This window comes from Nerophis ophidion, linkage group LG02 (assembly GCF_033978795.1).
Source record: "Nerophis ophidion isolate RoL-2023_Sa linkage group LG02, RoL_Noph_v1.0, whole genome shotgun sequence".
Classification (NCBI taxonomy): domain Eukaryota; kingdom Metazoa; phylum Chordata; class Actinopteri; order Syngnathiformes; family Syngnathidae; genus Nerophis; species Nerophis ophidion.
Window position 1 is genome coordinate 4,088,867 of NC_084612.1, and position 24,804 is coordinate 4,113,670.

General features: G+C 38.8%; 1 protein-coding gene across 2 annotated transcripts in view; it reads left to right on the forward strand.

The window, feature by feature from the left end:
• The window catches only part of LOC133536091 (tyrosine-protein kinase CSK), a 134,406-nt gene that overhangs the window by 96,635 nt on the left and 12,967 nt on the right, over nt 1-24,804 (forward strand). For both annotated transcript variants that reach the window (XM_061876302.1, XM_061876293.1), the window contains 4 exons: nt 792-875; nt 3,010-3,123; nt 8,621-8,733; nt 18,843-19,062. In XM_061876302.1, coding sequence (XP_061732286.1) covers nt 861-875; nt 3,010-3,123; nt 8,621-8,733; nt 18,843-19,062 — 462 coding nt within the window. In that variant the 5' untranslated portion in view covers nt 792-860. The remainder of the gene's footprint in view (nt 1-791; nt 876-3,009; nt 3,124-8,620; nt 8,734-18,842; nt 19,063-24,804) is intronic.

Consider the following 24,804-nt stretch of genomic DNA (forward strand, 5'->3'; position numbering starts at 1 on the left):
CAAAGCTTTAAACCGCAGGCGCAATTGCACAAACAATAACAACATCTAAATGTATTTGCATGTGTTTAATTAAAAGTATTTTTCAATGGCTGTTTGCAAAGAAAAATCCATAAATGAGCCACACGGTTTTATAAGTCAAAGGGTTCAAAGTGTACGAAAAAAAGTAGCTGCTTATAGTCCAAAATTTACAGTATATGGAATATAAAAATACATATTGCTAAATACATGCTTCCTTTCATTTCTGCCTTGATAGCTGGGGGAATTATAGTCAGGGGAATATTACATTTTAAATACAAATCTTTACATTTAGTATTTTTCTCCTGATCCTTATTTTAGATTGGTCACAAATATCGCTAATTATTGATATCGACTCATAGTGTGATACAGTTTTAATAATGTTATGCTCCTACTGCCTCTCATGGCAGAGGCCATGGCTTTGTGTACCAACCCGGGTTGCGCCAAGAAAAGCATCTGGCGTAAACAACTAATCCAAAACTATTCATGCCATTGACTCGCTGTGGTGGGAAGGAATGATAAAACCAATCTTTTTTTAATTATATCCCTCCGTGGTATTGCAGGCCAGGTACTATAGAGCAAATAATAAACTGCACCAGACTGGTAGTAAAGATTCGGCACGCATATCGTTATCACCTGCCGACCAGAGACTTAAAATGTTATGATTTGGGGTAATTGATTATTTATTATGGTAGCTTTCATTCAAAGGTGTTTTATGCCATGTATTGTCCCGTGATTAATTGTATATCCAACTCCCTGTTCTGTTTCTGTCACAGCTCTGATGGTACCAGCTGAACAGTGAGCGCTACCTGCCTGAGGACACCTGCTCCCCACATCCTGTCATCATGTCTGGGATCCACGTAAGTCAACTTATGCATTTTGCAAATTGCACTTTGGTGTACTTGAAAGCAGTCAGAGTACAGCTTGTGTAGATTTACTGAAAATGAGTCATCACACGGCTGTCAATATTGCCCAAATAGTTGTTAGCAGAACAGGTCCACCTTACTGTAAATAGTTGTGGCCAAATTAAGGGATGTTCCAATCATAGCTTTATGCTGCCGAGTCCGATACTGACCATCCTCAGGGTTTCCCCTATGTCATTGACGTCAAACTTACTTTCGTTTTGGACCACATCGCAGTTGGGGCTACCTTGAGAAGGCCGCGTGTGACAGTGAATAAAGAATTTTAATGTATGATCAACTCATTAGTACACAATTTCCCCTGTATTTTCCTTTTTTTTGTTTTACGTACAATATGATAACTTGCTTTGAAATCATTAGTCAGGGTGACAAGCAGATATTTAAGTATTTTTTATTTTAACCAAATGTTTCTTGTAAGATCAAATGATATTAATATGAAAAGATATAGCATGTATGCATTTTTTTAGAATGAATGCGATGATGATGAGGTGCTTTATTAACGGACATCTTTTTCAGGCCACACAAAAAAACTATGTGATGGGGCTAGAGCTGGCCCGTCGGCCTTGAGTTTCACATATGTACAGGTTACACTGAGAGTTGTTATATAATAAACTTTAAATCTCTTACTTAAATGCACCACACTGTGAACCCACAGGTACAATTTGGAGTGTATAATGTAGCCCGGAAGAGTTAGGGATGCATGGGATTCTGGTTATTTGTTATGTTGTGTTTATGTTGTTACATTGCGGATGTTCTCCCAAAATGTGTTTGTCATTCTTGTTTGGTGTGGGTTCACAGTGCGGCGTGTATTAGTAAGAGTGTTAAAGTTGTTTGTATCACAACTCTGTGTAACCTGTATAGCTGTTGATCAAGTGTGTCTTGCAGTCACTTTCGTTTATCAACAGAAGCTGCACACTACATGTGACCAGCTGGCACACAGATAGCAGTGTGTACAAGCTACAAAGTATTTCCGAATAGTGTCCCCTGACAAGATACAGTGGGGCAAAAAAGTATTTAGTCAGCCACCGATTGTGCAAGTTCTCCCACTTAAAATGATGACAGAGGTCTGTAATTTCCATCATAGGTACACTTCAACTGTGAGAGACAGAATGTGGAAAAAAAAAATCCAGGAATTCCCATTGTAGGAATTTTAAATAATTTATTTGTAAATTATGGTGGAAAATAAGTATTTGGTCAACCATTCAAAGCTCTCACTGATGGAAGGAGGTTTTGGCTGAAAATCTCACGATACATGGCCCCATTCATTCTTTCCTTAACACGGATCAATCGTCCTGTCCCCTTAGCAGAAAAGCGGCCCCAAAGCATGATGTTTCCACCCCCATGCTTCACAGTAGGTGTGGTGTTCTTGGGATGCAACTCAGTATTCTTCTTCCTCCAAACACGAGGAGTTGAGTTTATACCAAAATGGATACATGGATGATACAGCAGAGGATTGGGAGAATGTCATGTGGTCAGATGAAACCAAAATAGAACTTTTTGGTATAAATTCAACTCCGTTTGGAGGAAGAAGAATACTGAGTTGCATCCCAAGAACACCACACCTACTGTGAAGCATGGGGGTGGAAACATCATGCTTTGGGGCTGTTTTTCTGCTAAGGGGACAGGACGATTGATCCGTGTTAAGGAAAGAATGAATGGGGTCATGTAACGTGAGATTTTGAGCCAAAACCTCCTTCCATCAGTGAGAGCTTTGAATGGTTGACCAAATACTTATTTTCCACCATAATTTACAAATAAATTCTTTAAAATTCCTACAATGTGAATTCCTGGATATTTTTTTTCACATTCTGTCTCTCACAGTTGAAGTGTACTTATGATGAAAATTACAGATCTCTGTCATCATTTTAAGTGGGAGAACTTGCACAATCGGTGGCTGACTAAATACTTTTTTACCCCACTGTAAGCTGTCGTAAAAAGGCTTGGCGTAATGTGAAGGGTGTATTTACTTTTGCGGGATACTGTACATGTGTTTACTCATTTGTTTACAGATAGTGCTTGAAAGGTTATACTGCACTTTAGTATTGATCCCGCCACCTGTCTTCTCCCACTGCAGGCGCCGTGGTCGACGGGCACCGAGTGTGTCGCCAAGTATAACTTCCAGACGGACAATGAACAGGACCTGCCTTTCTGTAAAGGAGACGTGCTGACCATCATCGGAGTAACCAGGGTAAACTCTTCACCTCCATGACAATCAACAATAAATTAAAATGGACCTATGATGATTCTAATCTATCTATGTGTAAAACACTTTTTTGTGGTTTGCATAATATTTAAGGATATGTTTTTGTGGAAATTTTGCTACACAGACACATTTATTTCCTGTTTTCCTGGTCTGTCTGCAAACAGTTCATGTGTGAGACGTTATATTTTAAATTTCAATTAAAACCCTTTCCAATTTTGTATTTATTAAATAGCAGTGACAAACATCACCGCTAGTTTTTTTGGGGGGGTAGGGATTCGACACAATAAAAAATTAACTTATACAAAGTATATGGATCCCCGGTCATAACATTAATTGTGTTTATGTGCGCATGTCAAGATTAGATGAAAATTATACTTAATAGTACGACTTCTACCTTGTCAGGTAGTGAAGTCGCCATATTTAAAACATTTTTTATTTTAGCTGCGAATCCGCTTTGCTACTTTCTCGGGCTGTAACGATAAACTTTATAAATGATAACCGCGGTAAAACTCCAAACAGTTAGCATTACCGTTTAAAATTAAGATTTCAAAAAAAAAATGTGACTGATAAATGTATTTTTAGGCATACTCTCTTCAATCCTGACATGAAAACAAGATCCATTAATGAATTTCCCAAGTCCAATCTTATATTAAAACATTACAGTCCGAGCAATGTAGATATTCAATTGTGCACATTGAATGTAAAGGAATACAAGAGGGAGGTGTTTTTAATGTGTGATCAAGGATCACTGAATAAAGAAGGATGCCACAACGCAAGCTAGAAATAATAATAGATTTTATTTGTTTTGCACTTTTCATTTAAGATAAATCGTTATGTGCTACAGTACAAACTAATATTTAAAATAAACTCATAGCTGTTAAAACCGATAAGATACTAAAACATACTCAGTAAAGCATAAGAAACAAAACATGCAAAATAGTGGCTTTTATTTTTTATTTTTTTAAAGATATCTTGGTCAAAAGATTACAGTGTGTGTGTGTATATATACGTACTTTTTGAGCACATTCAAAAATTATTTGATAATAATGATAACCATGATAATTTTGGTCACCATAACCTTGATATGACATGCTCTGGTCCATCTTGACAAAACAGCCTTGTGTAAAATGCCGTGGACAAACAGAAATATGTATTTTATTTCATTAGAGCAGGCAGGATGGGATGAAAAGAGAAGGAATAACAGAAGAGGCTGGTCAAGAGCTGAAACATAAATATGCGCGTCAATCTACGATGTCACCAGTGGCCGACTGTTAAAAAGAAAAAAAAAACTCTGCAACATAAGTTTTCAGAGCCATCTAAAACTGTATGAACGCTCACACCCAATTACCACCCAGTATCCATCCAACATTAGACCCTTTTCCACCAAAAGTTCAGGAACTTAAGGTTCCTGGAACCTCTAGTTCCATGATCTATAGGTTCCTGTAGAAGTGTGGTTTGTGTTTCCACCGCATTTCACAGTTCAGGTAGTTCAAACAAATCAGGCTGATGACATATTGAGGAATGGTTTACTATATTTCTACACTGATACCATGTAAATAAACAGACAATATTAGATCACAGTTATTATAATTAAAAGTAAGAAACCAAAATACCAAGCATGAATGTACAAAACCATGTGATTTAAAAAATAAAGTTTATTCAATTAACTATATTAAATTTAAAGTCAGGCTTTGGGACGCAATGTCCTACAGTCAGAAAGTTGTTCCTCTCATTAAATTAATTAATTTAGGTCAGGCGATTACTTTTGGTCGATTTCAGCTGTATGTAACAATATATAAATAATAAATGTAATTGTTTAACTCACACCGATAACACAAAAACATTTGCATTAGCTTTTTAGTATTCACATTTTGTATACTCGGGTTGAGGCTAATAACTACACAAATGGAGTGTCACTGACTATTTTAGAACATGTAATAATGTAAATAGTTAATTTTTTAAGTTATTTACCTTTGTTTCACTTGTGTACTCACTCCTTTTTTGTACATTTATCCAACAAAGTCTTAGAGTAGTAAGCAGTTGAGGTCAATACTTATTAGAGTCCGGCTTCATACTCCTTGGTAAATACATTTTAAAAAATCTGTCCACTTCTCGTCGCTTTGGGTATTGAAATGAAGTTAGTAAAAGCTAATAAACAACATTAAACTGCAAAGATAGTTTAAAGACTACGACTGCAAGATTGTTCTACTGATCAGCGTTCTTCCGCACACACACACCACAAAAGTTCCTCCAAGTCGAAAGTTCTTATCATTTTTTCTCTCCGTTGTCAAGTATGTTGTAATAAAAAAACCAAAACCAGTGAAGTTGGCACATTGTGTAAATAGTAAATAAAAACAGAATACAATGATTTGCAAGTCCTTTTCAACTTATTTTCAATTGAATAGACTGCAAAGCCAAGATATTTAATGTTCAAACCGAGAAACTTTTTTTTTTTTTTGCAAAAAATCATTAACTTAGAATTCAATGGCAGCAACACGTAGCAAAAAAAGTTGATACAGGTGCATTTTTGCCACTGGGTTGCATGGCCTTTCCTTTTAACAACACTCAGTAAATTTTTGGGAACTGAGGAGACCAATTTTTGAAGGTATCAGGCGGAATTCTTTCCTATTCTTGCTTGATCTACATCTTAAGTTGTTCAATAGTCTGTGGTCTTATATTTACTTTTTTTGGCTTCATATTGCGCCACACATTTTAAATGGGAGACAAGTCTGTACTACAGGCAGGCCAGTCTAGTACCCGCACTCTTTTACTATGAAGCCGTGCTGTTGTAACACGTGGCTTGGCATTGTCTTGCTGAAATAAGCAGGGGCGTTCATGATAACGTTTTTAGATGTCAACATATGTTGCTCCAAAACTTTTATGTACCTTTCAGCATTAATGGTGCCTTCACAGATGTGTAAGTTACCCATGCCTTGGGCACTAATACACCCCCATACAATCACAGATGCTGGCTTTTGGAATTTTGCGCCTATAACAATCCATCTTAGATGAGCTCGTGCCCATCGAAGCCGGCGGCGTTTCTGGGTGTTGCCAATAAACGGCTTTGGCTTTGCATAGTAGAGTTTTAACGTGCACTTACAGATGTAGTGACAAACTGTAGTTACTGACAGTGGTTTTCTCACCTACCCAGTGGCCTAGTGGTTAGAGTGTCCGTCCTGAGATCGGTAGGTCGCAAGTTCAAACCCTGGCCGAGTCATAACAAACACTATAAACATGGGACCCATTACGTCCATGCTTGGCACTCAGCATCAATGGTTCGAATTGGAGGTTAAATCACCAAAATGATTCCCTGGCGCGGCCACTGGTGCTGCCCAGTGCCCACTGCTCCCCTCACCTCCTAGGAGGTGAACAAGGGGATTGGTGAAATGCAGAGGACAAATTTCACCACACCTAGTGTGTGTGTGACAATCATTGGTACTTTAACTTTTTGAATTCCCCCTGAGCCCATGTGGTGATATCCTTTGCACACTGATGTTGCTTTTTGATGCAGTACCCCCTGAAGGATCGAAGATCCGTAATATCATTGCTTACGTGCAATGCTTTCTCCAGATTTTCTAAACTTTTTAATGATATTACGGAGCCTAGATGGTGGAATCCCAAAATTCCTTGCTATAGCTGGTTGACAAATGTTGTTCTTAAACTGTTCGACAATTTTCTCATGCATGTGTTTACAAAATGGTGACCCTCGCCCCATCCATGTTTGGAAGCTGTTTTTAAACCCAATCATGGCACCTACCTGTTTCTAATTAGCCTGTTCACCTGTGGCATGTTCCAAAAATGTGTTTGATGAGCATTCCTCTACTTTGTCCTTTTTGCCACTTGTACCAGCTTTTTAGAAACATGTTGCAGGCATCAAATTCCAAATGAGATAATATTTGCAAAAAATAACGTTTTCCAGTCGAACCTTAAGTATCTTGTCTTTGCAGTCTATTCAATTGATTATAGGTTGAAAACGATTTGCAAATTGTTTTCTGTTTTTATTTACCATTTACACAAGGTGCCAACTTCACTGGTTTTGGGTTTTGTAGAAATACACAAGAAATGGTGGTCCTGTGTTTGAAAACAAAGTTTTGGGAACACCCCTAACTGTGTTCAACCAATCAGAGTTGGACAGCAAAGCCTGCCCCCAGTAAGGTTCCAGGAACCTTCCAAAAGTCCCAGTTAGCTTGCAGAACTAAACAAGTTCCTGAAGAACTAAATCTACCTGGGAAGTTTTTGGTGGAAACAAAGGGAAACTTTATTTAAGGGTCTAATGTGACATTAAAGGCCTACTAAAATGAGATTTTCTTATTTAAACGGGGATAGCAGGTCCATTCTATGTGTCATACTTGATCATTTCGCGATATTGCCATATTTTTAGTAGAGAACATCGACGATAAAGTTCGCAACTTTTGGTCGCTCTTAAAAAAGCCTTGTCTGTACCGGAAGTAGCAGACGATGTGCGCGTGACGTCACGGGTTGTAGGGCTCCTCACATCCTCACATTGTTTACAATCCTAGCCACCAGCAGCGAGCGCGATTTGGACCGAGAAAGTGACGATTTCCCCATTAATGTGAGCAAGGGTGAAAGATTCGTGGATGAGGATAGTGAGAGTGAAGGAATAGGGGAAAAAAAAAAAAGGCGAGGGCAGTGGGAGCGATTCAGATGTTATTAGACAGATTTACTAGGATAATTCTGGAAAATCCCTTATCTGCTTATTGTGTTACTAGTGTTTTAGTAAGATTATATGGTACCTGAAAGTCGGAGGGGTGTGGCCACGGGTGTGGTGACCGCCAGTGTCTCCGGTGGGAGGAGATAATAGTCCGAAGCTTCAGGAGGACGCAAGCTCCGCTCATGTCTACAGTAAGAGTCGATTTATTAGCACAATTTTCTCACCGAAACTTGCCGGTTGACATGTGGTCGGAAACCATGTTCGCTTGACCGCTCTGTTCCATAGAAAAGCTTCACCTTCGGGATTGTAACCATGGAAACACCGGCTGTGTTTGTGTTGCTAAAGGCAGCTGCAATACACCGCTTCCCACCTACATCTTCTCTTCTTTGACTTCTCCATTATTAATTGAACAAATCTCGAAAGATTCAGCAACACAGATGTCCAGAATACTGTGTATTTATGCGATTAAAGCAAACTACTTATAGCTTGGATCGGGGCTGGAATAACATGTCCGCTACAACCGGTGACGTCACGCGCACGTGTCATCATAACACAACGTTTTCAACAGGATACTTCGCGGGAAATTAAAAATTGCAATTTAGTAAACTAAAAAGGCCGTATTGGCATGTGTTGCAATGTTAAGATTTCATCATTGATATATAAACTATCACTCTGCGTGGTCGGTAGTAGTGGGTTTCAGTAGGCCTTTAAGTCGCAAAAGTGGGCAATCATCATAGGTCCCCTTTTAAATTGTCTGTGTTCATGCTTTTAAATGTTTAAACACCTGTTTCTTTCTTTGTTTTTCTACAGGATCCCAACTGGTACAAAGCAAGGAACATTGTGGGCAGAGAGGGCACCATTCCAGCAAATTATGTCCAGAAGAGGGAAGGCGTCAAGTCTGGAGGGAAACTCAGTCTCATGCCGTGAGTTCCGTGAAGCCTCTGACGGTCTTCCACTTTCAAACCTTCAAATGCTTTTTACAAAACACAACAGCATTAGTCAGACAGGAAGAGAGGGACGCGTTTCTAAAAGAGGAACTTGCAACGAGACATGCATGCAAATCGGATAAGCCAGCCAAGGACACACAACAAACATCGGTCGACTGTTTTGACTTTTCAGCTCCACGCCAGACGCAGTGCTCGGCCATAAAACCATCTGATCCATAGCTCAAAGCTGCGTAGTCCGACCCTTATCATAAGCCCAAGAGGAAATCAATGTTGAGCGTGGCGGGTGAATGCAGCCATCTAACCTTTGTACCCTTTGCTCCCACCCGGCAGCTATGAACTCGGGTCATTGGGTCACCCAGCTCTGGCATGTTGTTACGTAACCAACATGAATAACTATTTTGCTGCATTGCCAGAAAACTCTTTTGTTGTTTTCGAAACAGCACAAGAATCTTCTACACCAGTGGTTCTCAACCTTTTTTCAGTGATGTACCCCCTGTAAACATTTTTTTAATTCAAGTACCCCCTAATCAGAGCAAAGCATTTTTGTTTGAAAAAAAAGAGATTATGAAGTAAAATACAGCACTATGTCATCAGTTTCTGATTTATTAAATATTGCTTATTTGTAGTGGTCTTTCTTAAACTATTTGGAAAAAAAATATGAAAATAACTAAAAACTTGTTGAAAAATAAACAAGTGATTTAATTATAAATAAAGATTTCTACACATAGAAGTAATCATCAACTTAAAGTGCCCTCTTTGGGGATTGTAATAGAGATCCATCTGGATTCATCAACTTAATTCCAAACATTTCTTCACAATAAAATAAATATTTAACATCAATATTTATGGAACATGTCCTTAAATAATCTAGCTGTCAACACTGAATATTGCTTTGTTGTATTTTTTTTTCACAGTTTATGAACTTACATTCATATTTTGTTGAAGTATTATTCAATAAATATACTTATAAAGGATTTTTGAATTGTTCCTATTTTTCGAATATTCAAAAAAAATCTCAGGTACCCCTTGGCATACCTTCAAGTACCCCCAGGGGTATGCGGAACCCCATTTGAGAACCACTGTTCTACACTATAGAAGTTGTTTAAAGGGTTGTCACTTTTGATTAGCCTGAACATGCCACCCACACCTGCTCTTCTTAAATCCCTGACTGATTGCTTGAAGAATATAGGCAGTAACAAATATACATGTTGACCTGTCGTTACTTGAGGGGGGCCGTTTTCGGACTTGTTGATCCGCTTATGAATTGGCAACAGATGTTTTCTGAGCCCGCCCTCACTCACTCTTTCGGGGTTACATAATTGGTTCAGCTGTGGTCCTCTGTCCCTACTCTGACCCGCTGATACCTGACAGGGACCAGCATCCATCAGCAAGCCGGCCACCCTTTTTTGCTGCCCCCATGTGGTAGCGTGCAAGGAAAGCTGCATCTTAAATGACACCATTGTTATAACTATGTGCTTGTTTGTATTTTCCTTGGATATTATAGTTATATTTGTGCCTAATTTTTGAGGTCGCAAGGGCACATTTTTGGCAAAGAAAAAAATTATTTGCAAGCATATACATGCTAGTCTGAGGGGAAATTAAACTCAAGTGAAAAATAAAATAGCTTTAAGCAAATATACTGTATTTTTCGGACTGTAAAGCACACTTAGACTTAGACAAACTTTAATGATCTACAAGGGAAATTGTTCCACACAGTAGCTCAGTTACAAATGATTAAAAAGATGGAAAGGACAATGCAGGTATAAAATAGACTAAAAGAAATATAAAATATGACATACTGTATATATGTAATATTTACATAATATATGTACAGTATGGGATATATACGTTTATATCATATATACAATATATAACAATTACCATGTACAATATTAAAGTATATGTAACAGCTGCAGCATAAAATAGAGAGTAAATCCACCAGAAAATAGACATTGTAAACCAAGAGAAGTAGCTAACGTAGAAGGTGTCAGGTAATAGACATCATCTATTGCTGTATGGCGAGTGATTATACAGCTGGAATCGAACACTGTGGGAACTAGGGATGTCCCGATCCAGGTTTTTGCACTTCCGATCCGATACCGATATTGTTTTTGCACTTCCGATCCGATACTGGTTGATACTGGACTATCCGAGCATGTATTAAAGTTTAAAGTTATTTAGCCTACTTAGTTGTCAGATTCATGTTGAAAAGGGTTTTAGTACTCTTGATAACAACTTGCCACGTGAATTAGGTGAGTTTGAACAATACACAATGGTTGGTATTCAAGGATAAACACAAAATAGAAAAAAATTATACATGACAAACAGAAATGGCATCATTAAACAGTAAAAATGTGAACAGTATAAAGTGCAAATAATGCTGTAAACATTATTTTAAAAAGCAAAACACACAAACAACCTGAATGGGATAAAATGTCTAAAACTCAACATCAATACTTGCTCTTGAACAAGTGTAAACTTAAAAAAAAAAAAATTATAACTATCTACACACTCCTTTCAATTGTTTGCCCAAGTCAGGGGAGGGGGGGCAAACCACTGAAGTCCAAGCATAATGGGGAGATTCTAACAAAGACGAGCACTTCTCGGCCTGCTCCTGTGTTCATCAATGATGAGTGCTAAAAGGCCTCTCACTCTCAAGAGTCATTAAAATGTCTTACAACTTTACCACCACGCTTGACTTTATTGTGGCATGTTTTGCACTCCACCTCTTCATCTTTTTGAATTTGTAGGGTAAAATAATCCCAAACAGATGACATTTTTACCGTAACTTTTAATTCACACGGCCGTCTTAACGGTTAGAACACAGACCTGTGAATGTGTTGAAGGTGTGCTGGAAAATGCGGAACGGACCGTAGGGAGTGGCAGAAAAGGTGAATGTATTATTTAAAACGGTGCGTTGAAAACACAGACCGGATTTTTTTTTTTAAACTGGTTCTGGATCGGCATTTTCACATGCCTTGCCGATACGCTTTTTTTGGCAAATATCGGCATCCGATCCAAATATCGGATCAGGATAACCCTAGTGGGAACGAAGCTGAAGAAGCCGGTTGGAGTATGAACTCCGCTGTCCTTCAATTGTCTGGTGGAGTGGGTTGGCAGGATTGTCCATGATGACCAGCAGTTTGTCCAGTGTCCTTCTGTCCCTCACTAACACAAACGCCTCCAACTGCGTGTCAATAGTTTGTCAATCCAGTTTAAGTCCCTTTTTGCTGGTGCTGCTGTCCCAACAAACCACTGCAAAGTACAGGGAACTGGCCACAAACGACTGATAAAAGATTGCCAACAGCTTGCTGCACACATTAAAGGACCTAAGCTTCCTCAGGAAAAAGAGTCTACTCATGCCCTTCTTGTAAACAGCTTTACAGTTGTCCTTCCGGTATATAACCTGCACCCACTCAATTTTAGAAATATTTTGTTTCCATATATTAGCCGCACCAAACTATAAGACACAGATATAAATGTGAGATGAGTTATTTATACAGAAAGATTTTGTAAATGTTTATTTAAATACCTTAATTGTATCCAAACAATGTCTGTAACACGGCAGTAAATCGACTGATCAAACAAAACAGAAGTCATCCTCATTGTCCCAGTAGCTGTGGAAGCTATCTCTCCAATCAGCAAAACAGACTCAACTGAATTCATGAGGAATTTGTGAAACTGGAACAATACAAAAAGAATGCCATCGTGAGGAAATAATACTAAGACAGACACTCGTAAACGTGTTAGCATATTAGCTAATACTAACAACGGCAGCTTTATTACATTACGATAGCATGTACAACTATGCAAGAACACACTTCTACAGACATCACACAGGACGGTTTAGTAAGTAAGAATTGTTTTGGCTCCATTCTGTCCACTAAAGACGCTGAGATCATTATCCATGCGTTTGTTACGTCTCGCCTCGACTACTGTAACGTATTATTTTCGGGTCTCCCCATGTCTAGCATTAAAAGATTACAGTTGGTACAAAATGCGGCTGCAAGACTTTTGACAGGAACAAGAAAGTTTGATCACATTACGCCTGTACTGGCTCACCTGCACTGGCTTCCTGTGCACTTAAGATGTGACTTTAAGGTTTTACTACTTACGTATAAAATACTACACGGTCTAGCTCCATCCTATCTTGCCGATTGTATTGTACCATATGTCCCGGCAAGAAATCTGCGTTCAAAGGACTCCGGCTTGTTAGTGATTCCCAAAGCCCAAAAAAAGTCTGCGGGCTATAGAGCGTTTTCCGTTCGGGCTCCAGTACTCTGGAATGCCCTCCCGGTAACAGTTCGAGATGCCACCTCAGTAGAAGCATTTAAGTCTCACCTTAAAACTCTTTTGTATACTCTAGCCTTTAAATAGACTCCCTTTTTAGACCAGTTGATCTGCCGTTTCTTTTCTTTTTCTTCTATGTCCCACTCTCCCTTGTGGAGGGGGTCCGGTCCGATCCGGTGGCCATGTACTGCTTGCCTGTGTATCGGCTTGGGACATCTCTGCGCTGCTGATCCGCCTCCGCTTGGGATGGTTTCCTGCTGGCTCCGCTGTGAACGGGACTCTCGCTGCTGTGTTGGATCCGCTTTGGACTGGACTCTCGCGACTGTGTTGGATCCATTGTGGATTGAACTTTCACAGTATCATGTTAGACCCGCTCGACATCCATTGCTTTCCTCCTCTCTAAGGTTCTCATAGTCATCATTGTCACTGACGTCCCACTGGGTCATTATTGTCACCAATGTCCCACTGGGTGTGAGTTTTCCTTGCCCTTATGTGGGCCTACCGAGGATGTCGTGGTGGTTTGAGACACTAGTGATTTAGGGCTATATAAGTAAACATTGATTGATTGATTGATTGATTATATTGTAAAACTTACAAATGTTGCTTGGAGTGATGAGGAGTCTGTTGGAGTAGAAACCGTATGGACAAATAGAAGACAGAACGGAACATTTACTTCTAGTTTAAAGCTTTAAACAGCTGCAATTCATCCAGTAGCACCTGCACCTCCAAAAGATGGCGCCATAGCACAAACAATAACACGTCATCTTATGTGTTTAGTAAAAAAAAATTGTTGTTTCATAATCGTCAGCGAAGAAGAATCCATAAATTAGGCGCACTGTTTTATAAGCCGGATGGTTCAAAGCGCAAGGGGGGAAAAGTAGCGGCTTATAGTCCTGCATTTACGCCAAATGTATTTTGTGCCTAATTAATGATTGATAAAGATGATCGATGTGGAATCTGAGCCGAGGATGTTGTTGTGGCTTGTGCAGCCCATTGAGACACTCGCGAATTAGAGCTATATTAGTAAACATTGTTTGATTGATAATGTGTCTCTCCATGTTTGATATTATCCATATTAAGATGCAATAATTATTGCTGTCTGCGCAGTCAAACCGCTATGCTCTCTTACGTCTTGTCTTCCTCTCTCTCTCGCAACCTCTGCACTACGCACCTTCAGTTTTTTTGGCACAGCATTATCCATCCATCCATTTCCTACCACTTGTCCCTTTCGGAGTCGCGGGCAATGTTGAAGCCTATCTCAGCTGAATTTTGTTTGTGCCAAAAAGATAACCAATCAGAGAATTGCACAAATGTACGCTCTGATTATTTGTTACATTGCAGACAAATATAAAAATAAAAAAAATTTGAAAACGTTACCCACAATGTTTAGGTTCTAATAACCAAATTAATAAAACCACTTCACCTGTGCGATTGTGCTGCACCAAGTTGATGTCAAGTTGTCAGAATAGCATCAATGTGCTTGCCAATTACATTTTTCTGTGCTCAAAATCTGCTTTTGTGACCTCAAAATTAAGGCACAAATGTAACACCATAGGATATTACCTCTACGTAATCACAGATTATTGTATTTTTTTTTTTTTAATATACCTGAACAAGACCTACTGGTGAAAGAAAATCCCACCAAATCAGTCTTCTCAGTTGCTCTTCCATGTTTTCTCTCGGATTAATGCTCGTTATGGCGCCTCCCATCCCCCGGTAGAAGCAGCCTGCTTCTGCGGCTGATCTAATCAACTCGAAGCGCATTAAGCTGCTTTGCCACAAAGCCCTCTGCTGTCAGCGGAGGCGGAAGGCCGGAGATGAGGATGGCTGGACGGACGAATGGATGGATGAAGGCAGCCGCTGCAAATGGGCTAAATCAATTAGTGAAATTGAACGACCACCGGTTCACCAGCCGACATTCGCAGACAGAGTCTTTGGGGCTAATGCAGCTTTTTGCCGCGGCAAATGACATGGATCAATGACATATGATAATCAAACAACACACTAAGAGGAGAGAGTCCCGAAAGAGTAACCTGGCTTCTTGTCTGTGTAATTTTTATATACGTTGTATTTGGCCTGGGCGATATGGCTGAAAACTGTATCATGATATAAGTGTTTTGGATCGGTGATATTAATAATTATGAACAATTACAAATATGGACCAGGAACAAATATATTAAATAAGAGATGTCCGATAATATCGGACTGCAGATATTATCTGCCGATAAATGCTTTAAAATGTAATATCAGAAATTATCGGTATCTGTTTCAAAAAGTAAAATTTATGACTTTTTAAAACGCCTAAAGGCACTGTCTTTGCGTGCCGGACCACTCTACGGCTTTTCGCACACACACAAGTGAATGCAAAGCATACTTGGTCAACAGCCATACAGGTCACACTGAGGGTGGCCGCATAAACAACTTTAACACTGTTACAAATATTCACCACACTGTGAACCCACACGAAACAAGAATAACAAACACATTTTGGGAGAACATCCGCACCGTAACACAACATGAACACAACAGTACAAATACCCGGAACTCCTTGCAGCACTAACTCTTCCGGGACACTACAATATACCCCGCTAACTCTACCCCCCGCCCACCTCAACCTCCTCATGCTCTCTCAGGGAGAGCATGTCCCAAATTCCAAGCTGTTGTTTCAAGGCATGTTAAAAAAATAATGCACTTTGTGACTTCAATGATAAATATGGCAGGGCCATGTTGGCATTTTTTCATAACTTGAGTTGATTTATTTTGGAAAACCTTGTTACATTGTTTAATGCATCCAAAGGGGCATCACAACAAAATTAGGCATAATAATGTGTTAATTCCACTACTGTATATATCAGTATCGGTTGATACCGGAAGCGGTAATTAAGAGTTGGATATTATCGGACATCTCTATATTAAATGTTAACATTGGTATTTCAAATCCAATCCAATCCACTTTATTTATATAGCACATTTAAACAACAATAATGTTTCCAAAGTGCTGCACAGCCATGTTAAAAACAATATTAAAAACAATATTATACTCCACCAATGACTGAATAAAAACAAAAAATAAATAAATATAAAACCAATACAAAAATAAAAAAGATTAAAAACTATTTTAAAGGGTAAAAGCAATTAAAATAGTAAAATAGAAATCAAAATGTATAAAAATATAACATTCCTCTGATTATAATCCCTGCAGCTATCAAGGCAGAAAGGAAATGAACAAGTATGGAAAACACTCAATGTAAACATAATTTTAATAGCACATTGACCATTTCAAAATAACCTCTTAAAATAAAGGTCCACAAATAAGGAATACGTAAGAAATGCCTAATAAAGTGTAACACAATAGTGCAAAAGGCAAAAATGTAAACCTAGAGAAACTGACAAGAACTATTTTCTGCAGGGTTAGTGCCAGGAAGTTATCGCTGTGTAACATTTAATTTGGTCTGTTTTTTCTTTTTATGCATGTACTAGAATTTGTTATGCAGTAAATATTGTTTAAATATTATTGGACCAAAATACAATTATTTTAAAGTCACACGTCTTTCATTTGTAATTTATTTTATCTTTACAGTCCTGTATTTGTCCTACCTGTTGTTTCCGTACACCCGAATAGGGAACGGACCAGGGTTGAAAAGATAAGAGGTGAATGTAGCTAAGGACTACGGTCTAATTATAGAAAAAATAATAATAATAACAAAATAAAACTCTCATATTGTCAAAGCGACTTTTCCTGTTTTATCAAAAATGTACTCTCTCTCTGCAGCACTCATTTTTACTTTCTCTTCTCACTCCATACAAAGAATCAACAGCAGGTCAACAAGATTGTGAAACCATACTTGATACTGTTATTTGATTGGCTGTTAGCAATGTTTCTGTCACTGATCGGTGATCACTTCCTATTTTGCTAGTTTACCAGAGTTCCTTTGTTCATGCAACCAATCTTGCTTTGTAACTTCCGGTTTCTTCTCCTCATTCAAAGTGTATCGTTCTCAGCACCTGAGCATGTTTGACAGTTGAATTAAATGAGCAGAGTGAAGCCTCTTTGCACTCATCCAATATCTTTGTTTCGGTATGAGCATGCGTGGCCGCCAGCTGACAGAGAATACACAGACATTGCCTGGCTAGTCGCGACTAATTCTAGAGAAGTACTGCTACGTAACATAAGTTCAAAGGAAAAAGATGATTATAAAGAAAAATGTCCTTGTGCGGGAATATTTTATTTTCAAACCGAATGAGCAATATGAGCCCAGTAGCGTGGACAAACAAGCAAATATGGCAACAAAAAAAGACAACTAAACAAACCTTTTTCCAATCGGGGGAAAAACTGCACTTCAAAGTGTTACACATTTATTGAAGTGCAATTCATGCTAACAGAGAATGTGTCCATTTTATTTTTTAAGTTTGTTTACCTGTTTGGGATAGTAAAGTTATTGACCTTCCTATTATATTATATTGTTTGAAAAGGTACCTTTTACTAGCATTACACATTGTTTACATTAGTGCTCAATTCGGCCAGAGTTACTGTAAACTATTCAACAGTATTATTGTCAAATGCTTATGTTAAAGTTAAAGTACCAATGATTGTCACACACACACACACACACACACACACACACGAGGTGGTGCGAAATTATTCTATGCATTTGACCCATCACCCTTTATCAACCCCTGGGAGGAGAGGGGAGCAGTGAGCAGCAGCGGTGGCCGCGCCCGGGAATCATTTTTGGTGATTTAACCACCAATTCCAACCCTTGATGCTGAGTGCCATGCAGGGAGGTAAAGGGTCCCATTTTTATAGTCTTTGGTATGACTCGGCCGGGCTTTGAACTCACAACCTACCGATCTCAGGGAGGACACTTAAAACGATGTATGTACAATGATTTAATCATTTTGCCATATATAATAACAACTTGCAGTGGTATATGGGCATTGAATTATTTTAAGTTTCCATTAAAAAGCTCTAATCTAGATTTGTTGATACCTATAGAAATCTTGACTTACTGCAGCATAGCTCGGTCGGTACAGTGGCCGTGCCAGCAACTTGAGGGTTCCAGGTTCGATCCCCGCGTCAGCCATCCTGGTCACTGCCGTTGGGTCCTTGGGCAAGACACTTTACCCGCCTTCTCCCAGTGCCACCCACACTGGTTTAGATGTAACTTAGATATTGGGTTTCACTACGTAAAGCGCTTTGAGTTGCTTGAGAAAAGCGCTATATAAATATAATTCACTTCACTACTGTAGCTGTGATACAAAACCATAACAATTGTGTACACAGTGTGCCTGTGAGGTGAGTCTCTTCACATTTAAACAATTGATTTTTCTCGCGTGTACATCGTTTTATTTTCTCATGCTTGTGGTCGGATCATATTATACTGAGCTGCCAGGACAGCGACTTGAGCACGACAGTGTTTAACTTCTGATTCTATAGTTGCTAATGCACAAAGAAAGAAAAACACACTTGTGAAGTTATTTTTAGATCATTTTGGTTGAGTTCCGCTGCACTTTTCTAGTGAAATCCTGTTTTTATAATGAATATAGGAACTGAGTCACTGGGTTTTCTCTTAAATGCTTTTTGCACTTTCCTGTTATTGCGGTGCTGGCTTTTCATTCCCCGTGTTGACTCCAGACTTGATTTCTGTTCAAGTGTCCTGTTGCTTTTGGACCTGAACAGACTTACACTTTTTTTATGCAACCTACTGAACTGCAATAACAGTGCAAGAAGACTTCAAACCATGTTGCCACGCCCCTCACTGCCCTCTCCTCTCATTCCTCCTGACTTGTTCCAGCTGGTTCCACGGGAAGATCACGCGGGAACAGGCGGAGCGGCTCCTCTACCCTCCAGAGACGGGCCTGTTCCTCGTGAGGGAGAGCACCAACTACCCCGGCGACTACACCCTGTGCGTCAGCTGCGACGGCAAGGTGGAGCACTACCGCATCATCTACCACAACGGCAAGCTCAGCATCGACGAGGAGGAGTTCTTTGACAACCTCATGCAGCTGGTAGAGGTGAGCAAAAGACATCAGTGGTTTAGTCATCCCGGAAACTTTCTGTCATGATTCCAGTACGAGCGTGTTGGAAGGCCAGTAACCTCACGGTGCTGATGAAAGTGCATCCTGCCCTCAAATTGCAGCTGTGCTGAGTTAAGAGTGTACAACTCTGGCTTTGCCCAGTTTTTCTACATCAAAGTTTGTGCAGGAAAATCTTGAAAGTATTTGTGTGAGGGCAAGTACAGTACAGGGCAAAAGTTTGGACACACCTTCTAATTCAATGCATTTTCTTTATTTTCATGACTATTTACATTATAGATTGTCACTGAAGGCATCAAAACTGTACTGATGTACTTAACAAAATAACTGGGTGATTTTTTTTTTTCTAGTTTCTTCAAAATAGCCACCCTTTGCTGATTACTTTTTCGCACACTCTTGGCATTTTCTCTCAATGAGCTCCAAGAGGTAGTCACCTGAAATGGTTTTCACTTCCACAGGCGTGCTTGAAATTTATCAGAGGAATGCCAAGAGTATGCAAAGCAGTAATCAAAGCAATGGGTGGCTATTTTGAAGAAACTTGAATATAAAACATTAGGGGTGTGGGAAAAAATCGATTCAAATACGAATCGCGATTCACACGTTGTGCGATTCAGAATCGATTGTCTTTTTTTTTTTTTTTTAAATCGATTTTTTTTTTTCTTCCCCCATTTATTTTTTATCAATCCAACAAACAATCAATACCATAACAATGCAATCCAATTCCAAAACCAAACCTGACCCAGCAACACTCAGAACTGCAATAAACAGAGCAGTCGAGAGGAGACACAAACACGACACAGAACAAACCAAAAGTTGTGAAACTAAAATGATTATTATCAACAACGATATTGATATTAGTTATAATTTCAGCATAGACATTTATAAAAATAATAAAAAAGAACAATATTGTCACAGTGGCTTACACTTGCATCGCATCTCATAAGCTTGACAACACACTGTGTCCAATGTTTTCACAAAGATAAAATAAGTCATATTTTTGGTTCGTTCAATAGTTAAAACAAATTTACATTATTGCAATCAATTGATAAAACATTGTCCTTTACAATTATAAAAGCTTTTTTTTTTAAATCCACTACTCTGCTAGCATGTCAGCAGACTGGGGTAGATCCTGCTGAAATCCTATGTATTGAATGAATACAGAATCGTTTTGAACCGGAAAAATAGCGTTTTTGAATCAAGAATCGCGTTGAATCGAAAAAATCGATATATAATCAAATTGCGACCCCAAGAATCGATATTGAATCAAATCGTGGGACACCCAAAGATTCACAGCCCTATAAAACATGTTTTCAGTTATTTCAAATGTTTTTGTTAAGTCATGAAAATAGAAAAGTATGTCCAAACTTTTGGCCTGTACTGTATATCGGTTTAATCTTAATAGACCGTGTGCAGAACAGCTGACTGTGTGCACCGATTGTCCTCTGCAGCCTTGTTTGTTAGTTAAAAAAAATAATAAAAAGGTCTGAATGACACTTCATTAGGGACACCTGCACAATCAAATTGAATCCCGTCCAAGAACTGCATCATTAAAAGATACTTATTACAATGCTCCTTTTTGATTGGTTATACAACGCAGTGGTGTAGGAATGATTATGTTGGTCAAATTAAAAGGTAACCTAAAGTAGGACTGGACAATCGAATTTTAATTTCGATTTGACTTATAGTGGTAATGAAAATATAATATTCGGGGGGAAAAAACAATTCATAGGTTGTGCAACTTGCATGCAAATTCAGGAGCTTGTGACTGTGATACAGATGAGGAGCGAATGAGTAAGAAAAGAGCATGTCCACGAGAAGTTTGGGATTTAGCCATGGTTGCTACTTTTTAGTTGCCACAGTGCTCGTATGCCTAATCAACAATTTCCGTGTTAACGTAATCGCGGACGGAGTAGCATAATATTTTCAAAAAAATGGAATCCGCTGTTAAACACAGAATATCAGGGATATGGACAGGAGAAGGAACATTTGTTTTGGAAAATAATGTGTCCTGAAGCGCTCATTTGTTACCGAAACACTGAACAGCCTGGTTGGTCATTTGAAACCGCGATTAAACTATGACGCTTAAGCTCGCAAGAACAATCCATACACTCACAACAACACATTTCATCTGCTGGTGTAGTTGTGAACGACATCATTGATGTAACATTACTGGGGGAGGGGGCTCTTTTTTTTCTTTTCTTTTTTTACAGCCGGTTTATTAATCAAGCTGAGAACAGCAGCACACCACACTTCCCCCTTCACTGCGCTAACAAAATAAAGTACTTAAAGCACTTATTGATACATTTAAACACATATTGTACTTTGACCTAAAATACTGGTTAAAAATGCCCAAAGTTATATTAAAACAATAAATGAAAGGATGTTTGCATTTAATGAACAAACATTGCATTGAATTTAGTTTTACACAAAATAAGAGGTAAAATAAGTGTAAGGCAAAAAACGGATTTAAAAAGAAAAAACTGAATTGAATGTTTTTTTATATTGCTATTATTTAAATGTAATATTATTACTATGATTATTACTTCACTTATTGTGGTTTATTCATTACTAATTTATATACACTTTTTTTATCAAACTATATTTAAAGTTGAGTTTTGGTGGAACAATAAACATTCATGTTTTCAAATTAATGAATATTTGTTTTATTAATCATGATTACAATATCAGTCAAAATAAATGTGATTATTATTATTCTTGCCATAATTGTCCAGCATTAAGCTAAATATTAAAAACTATTTGGTGTTATGGAGTGCAATTATCCACGTCCCAATAAAAAGCTAAATTGTTGGTTTTAATACAGTCTAGTGATGTAACAATAAATGGTATCATTTAATGTTGTCCCGAAACCAATATTTTGGTACCGGTACCAAAATGTATTTCGATGCTTTTCGGTACTTTTCGATACTTTTCTAAACAAAGGGGACCACAAAAAATTGCTTTATTGGCTTTTTTAACAAAAAATCTAAGGGTACATTAAACATATGTTTCTTATTGCAAGTTTGTTCTTAAATAAAATAATGATCATAGACAACTTGTCTTTTATTAGTAAGTAAGCAAACAAAGGCTCCTACTTTAGTCTTCTGACATATGCAGTAACATATTGTCATTTTCCATTCTATTATTTTGAAAAAATGATTAAGGACAAGCGGTAGAAAATGAATTATATGGTAATATGTGCTTACTTTCTCTTTTAACATATTCTATCTACACTACTTAAAATGTAATAATCACTTATTCTTCTTTTGTTTGGATGCTTTACATAGGTTTTGGATGATACCACAAATTTGGGTATCAGTCCGATACCAAGTCGTTACAGGATCATGTGTCCAGGGACATATTTCCTGAGTTTATAGACATGATATAAATTTAAAAAAAAAATGATTATGTCATGCCAAAATATATCTATGTAATCATAGTAGTATCAACTAGATACGCTTCTCTACTTGGTATCATTACAGGGGATGTTGGGTGTGGATCCACCAATGGCATTTGTTTACATTGTGACTGACGCCAGTGAGCTACAGAGTGTAGTGAAGCATGTTTAGCTATTCCTTGTCCTGCAGGGATGATACTTGTAAGAAACATACTTTATTTGTTGCCATGGAGACAAGGATTAGTGATTTAGAAGTAACTACAACACTGCAGATTGTGGATGGACTTGAGCAGCTAGCTCGCTAGCCATGTCTTAAAGCACATCTTCATGAGGACATTTCAATGTTATAACTTCACCTTTTAGGTTAGTTTTTAAGCCAAAATGCGTCCGTTCCCCCTTTTCTGTCTACACACTGTGTCTGCTTATAAGTACTCTGTGATTGTGTGTTGCCGAACATGCTCGTCTGCTCGTAAACCAGCAACGACACGACGTGACGATGACGGGCGGGTCCCGGTACTTTTTAGAGGAAGTATAGTACAGAATATGATTCATTAGTATTGTGGTACTATACATTTACAGTACAATCCTAGTATAATGATAAACAGTGGTAAAACTTTGTGACGGATAACACTGATGAACTCATGCACTGGTGACACTGTTCATTTACTGGAGAAGCAAACAAGCTCAAGCTAACAAGAGACATTAGTGTCTTTCACCTATCTTTTTACCCAGTTTTCCCAGTGAGCCGTGAGGCGGGAAAATAGCAATATCCAGCCACCCATCCTCTTACTTCCGGTCCAACAAAATGTTAATAATGAATGAGAGTTCTAAATGTTCATGAATGAACCAAAATAAACTTTGATCATTGATCACATCAGGTGTCCCTTTGGGGGTTTCGCTCAAACATCTCACTTCCTTCAAAGCCTGTCTAGTCCGTTTTCGGCGCAACGGAAGGCAGATTGGGACGTTCTTCCTCTCAGATAACAAGAACCGCTAGCACTGACTGACTGATGCTTTTAATTGGACTGTTTTGGACGAGGAGGACCGTGACTCCAGAATTTGTGTGTGTCCAGGCTCATGTTTCTGCCTGCCTCATGTCAACCTGGCAGCATCCTGCTCTCTTTGTCATGCATCTTCCTCATCCTGCCTCTCTCTCTGGTCTATCTATAGCTGCTCCCCGCCCGCATTCCCCTGCGTCTTCCCTCCTCGCCGCCGTCGCCTGCTCGAGGATTCCTCGCATTCTTGTGTGTGTTTTCTGGCCGGGCCGGGCCTGCCCCTCTCCCTCCGGCCTGTCACTGCCACCGTGATGTCACACATGCCAATGTGTGGCCTAAGTTAGAACCCTTTTAATCCAATATTACATGGCATATTTTTTTTTACTCATTCTTCCATATACATTGTGCCCATGTTACAGTCTTACATAATGTGTTTGCATCTCAAGTCCCACTGCTGCTGGGGACTTCTTTCACCACAGTGCCCCCTGGTGGTTTTTGTCACAACTGCACGCCGTGCCTGATTCGACATGCTGCAGTTTGGTAATTAGTTTTGCCGTAAAGTCATCTATTTGCCCTCTAGTGCCCCCATGTGACTTGAGAAGCGGTTTCCTACACATTACTGCGCCGACATTTCACACGCTCGCTGCTTCTCAAAATAAGTAATCCTGTGGCCCGCATACCCACAGCCTTCACTGGGCGACACCCACACACCCACATCCTGTCGATGTCCAGCAGAGGTTCTTCTTTTCCCTTTTGTGTGACCTTTTACTTGTCGTCACATCCTCATCACATTACTGTCACTCTTTTTCAGCCTTTGCAATGGACACGTAGGAATGATGTCATCGCTGTCCAAAGACAAACAAGCATGGCAGAGTTTCCTGTTGTTCAAGTTTATTTCCATCATGCATACAGTTACAATATGGTACATCACACATTTCTAGTTTCTCCTGACATGTCCGACGAGGAGTAGGAAGAAGCGGAGCTTGTTTACTCCTACCCCTTTTTCCTTTCATAGAAATTAGTAACACATTTAATTCACTCCCTCTTCTCAGTTTGCACGCTATTTAACTCCATAAATAATATATGATAAAGTTCTCAATAAATAGTTAAAACAAGTTGTAATTCACATATATATTTTCAATGAAGTTATTTGTTTTGCCAAATAAAGAGGAAGAATCACGCAGTTTTTACATGCCCCTCATTGATACGAATAGTAATTTATAGTAAAAATAAAAGGACCCAGGACCTTTGCGGGTCTTCTTTTGCCTTTGGAGATGACATCATGCAACAGAATTTTCATTTTGAAATATGGCTACAGGAGTTGTAAAGGAA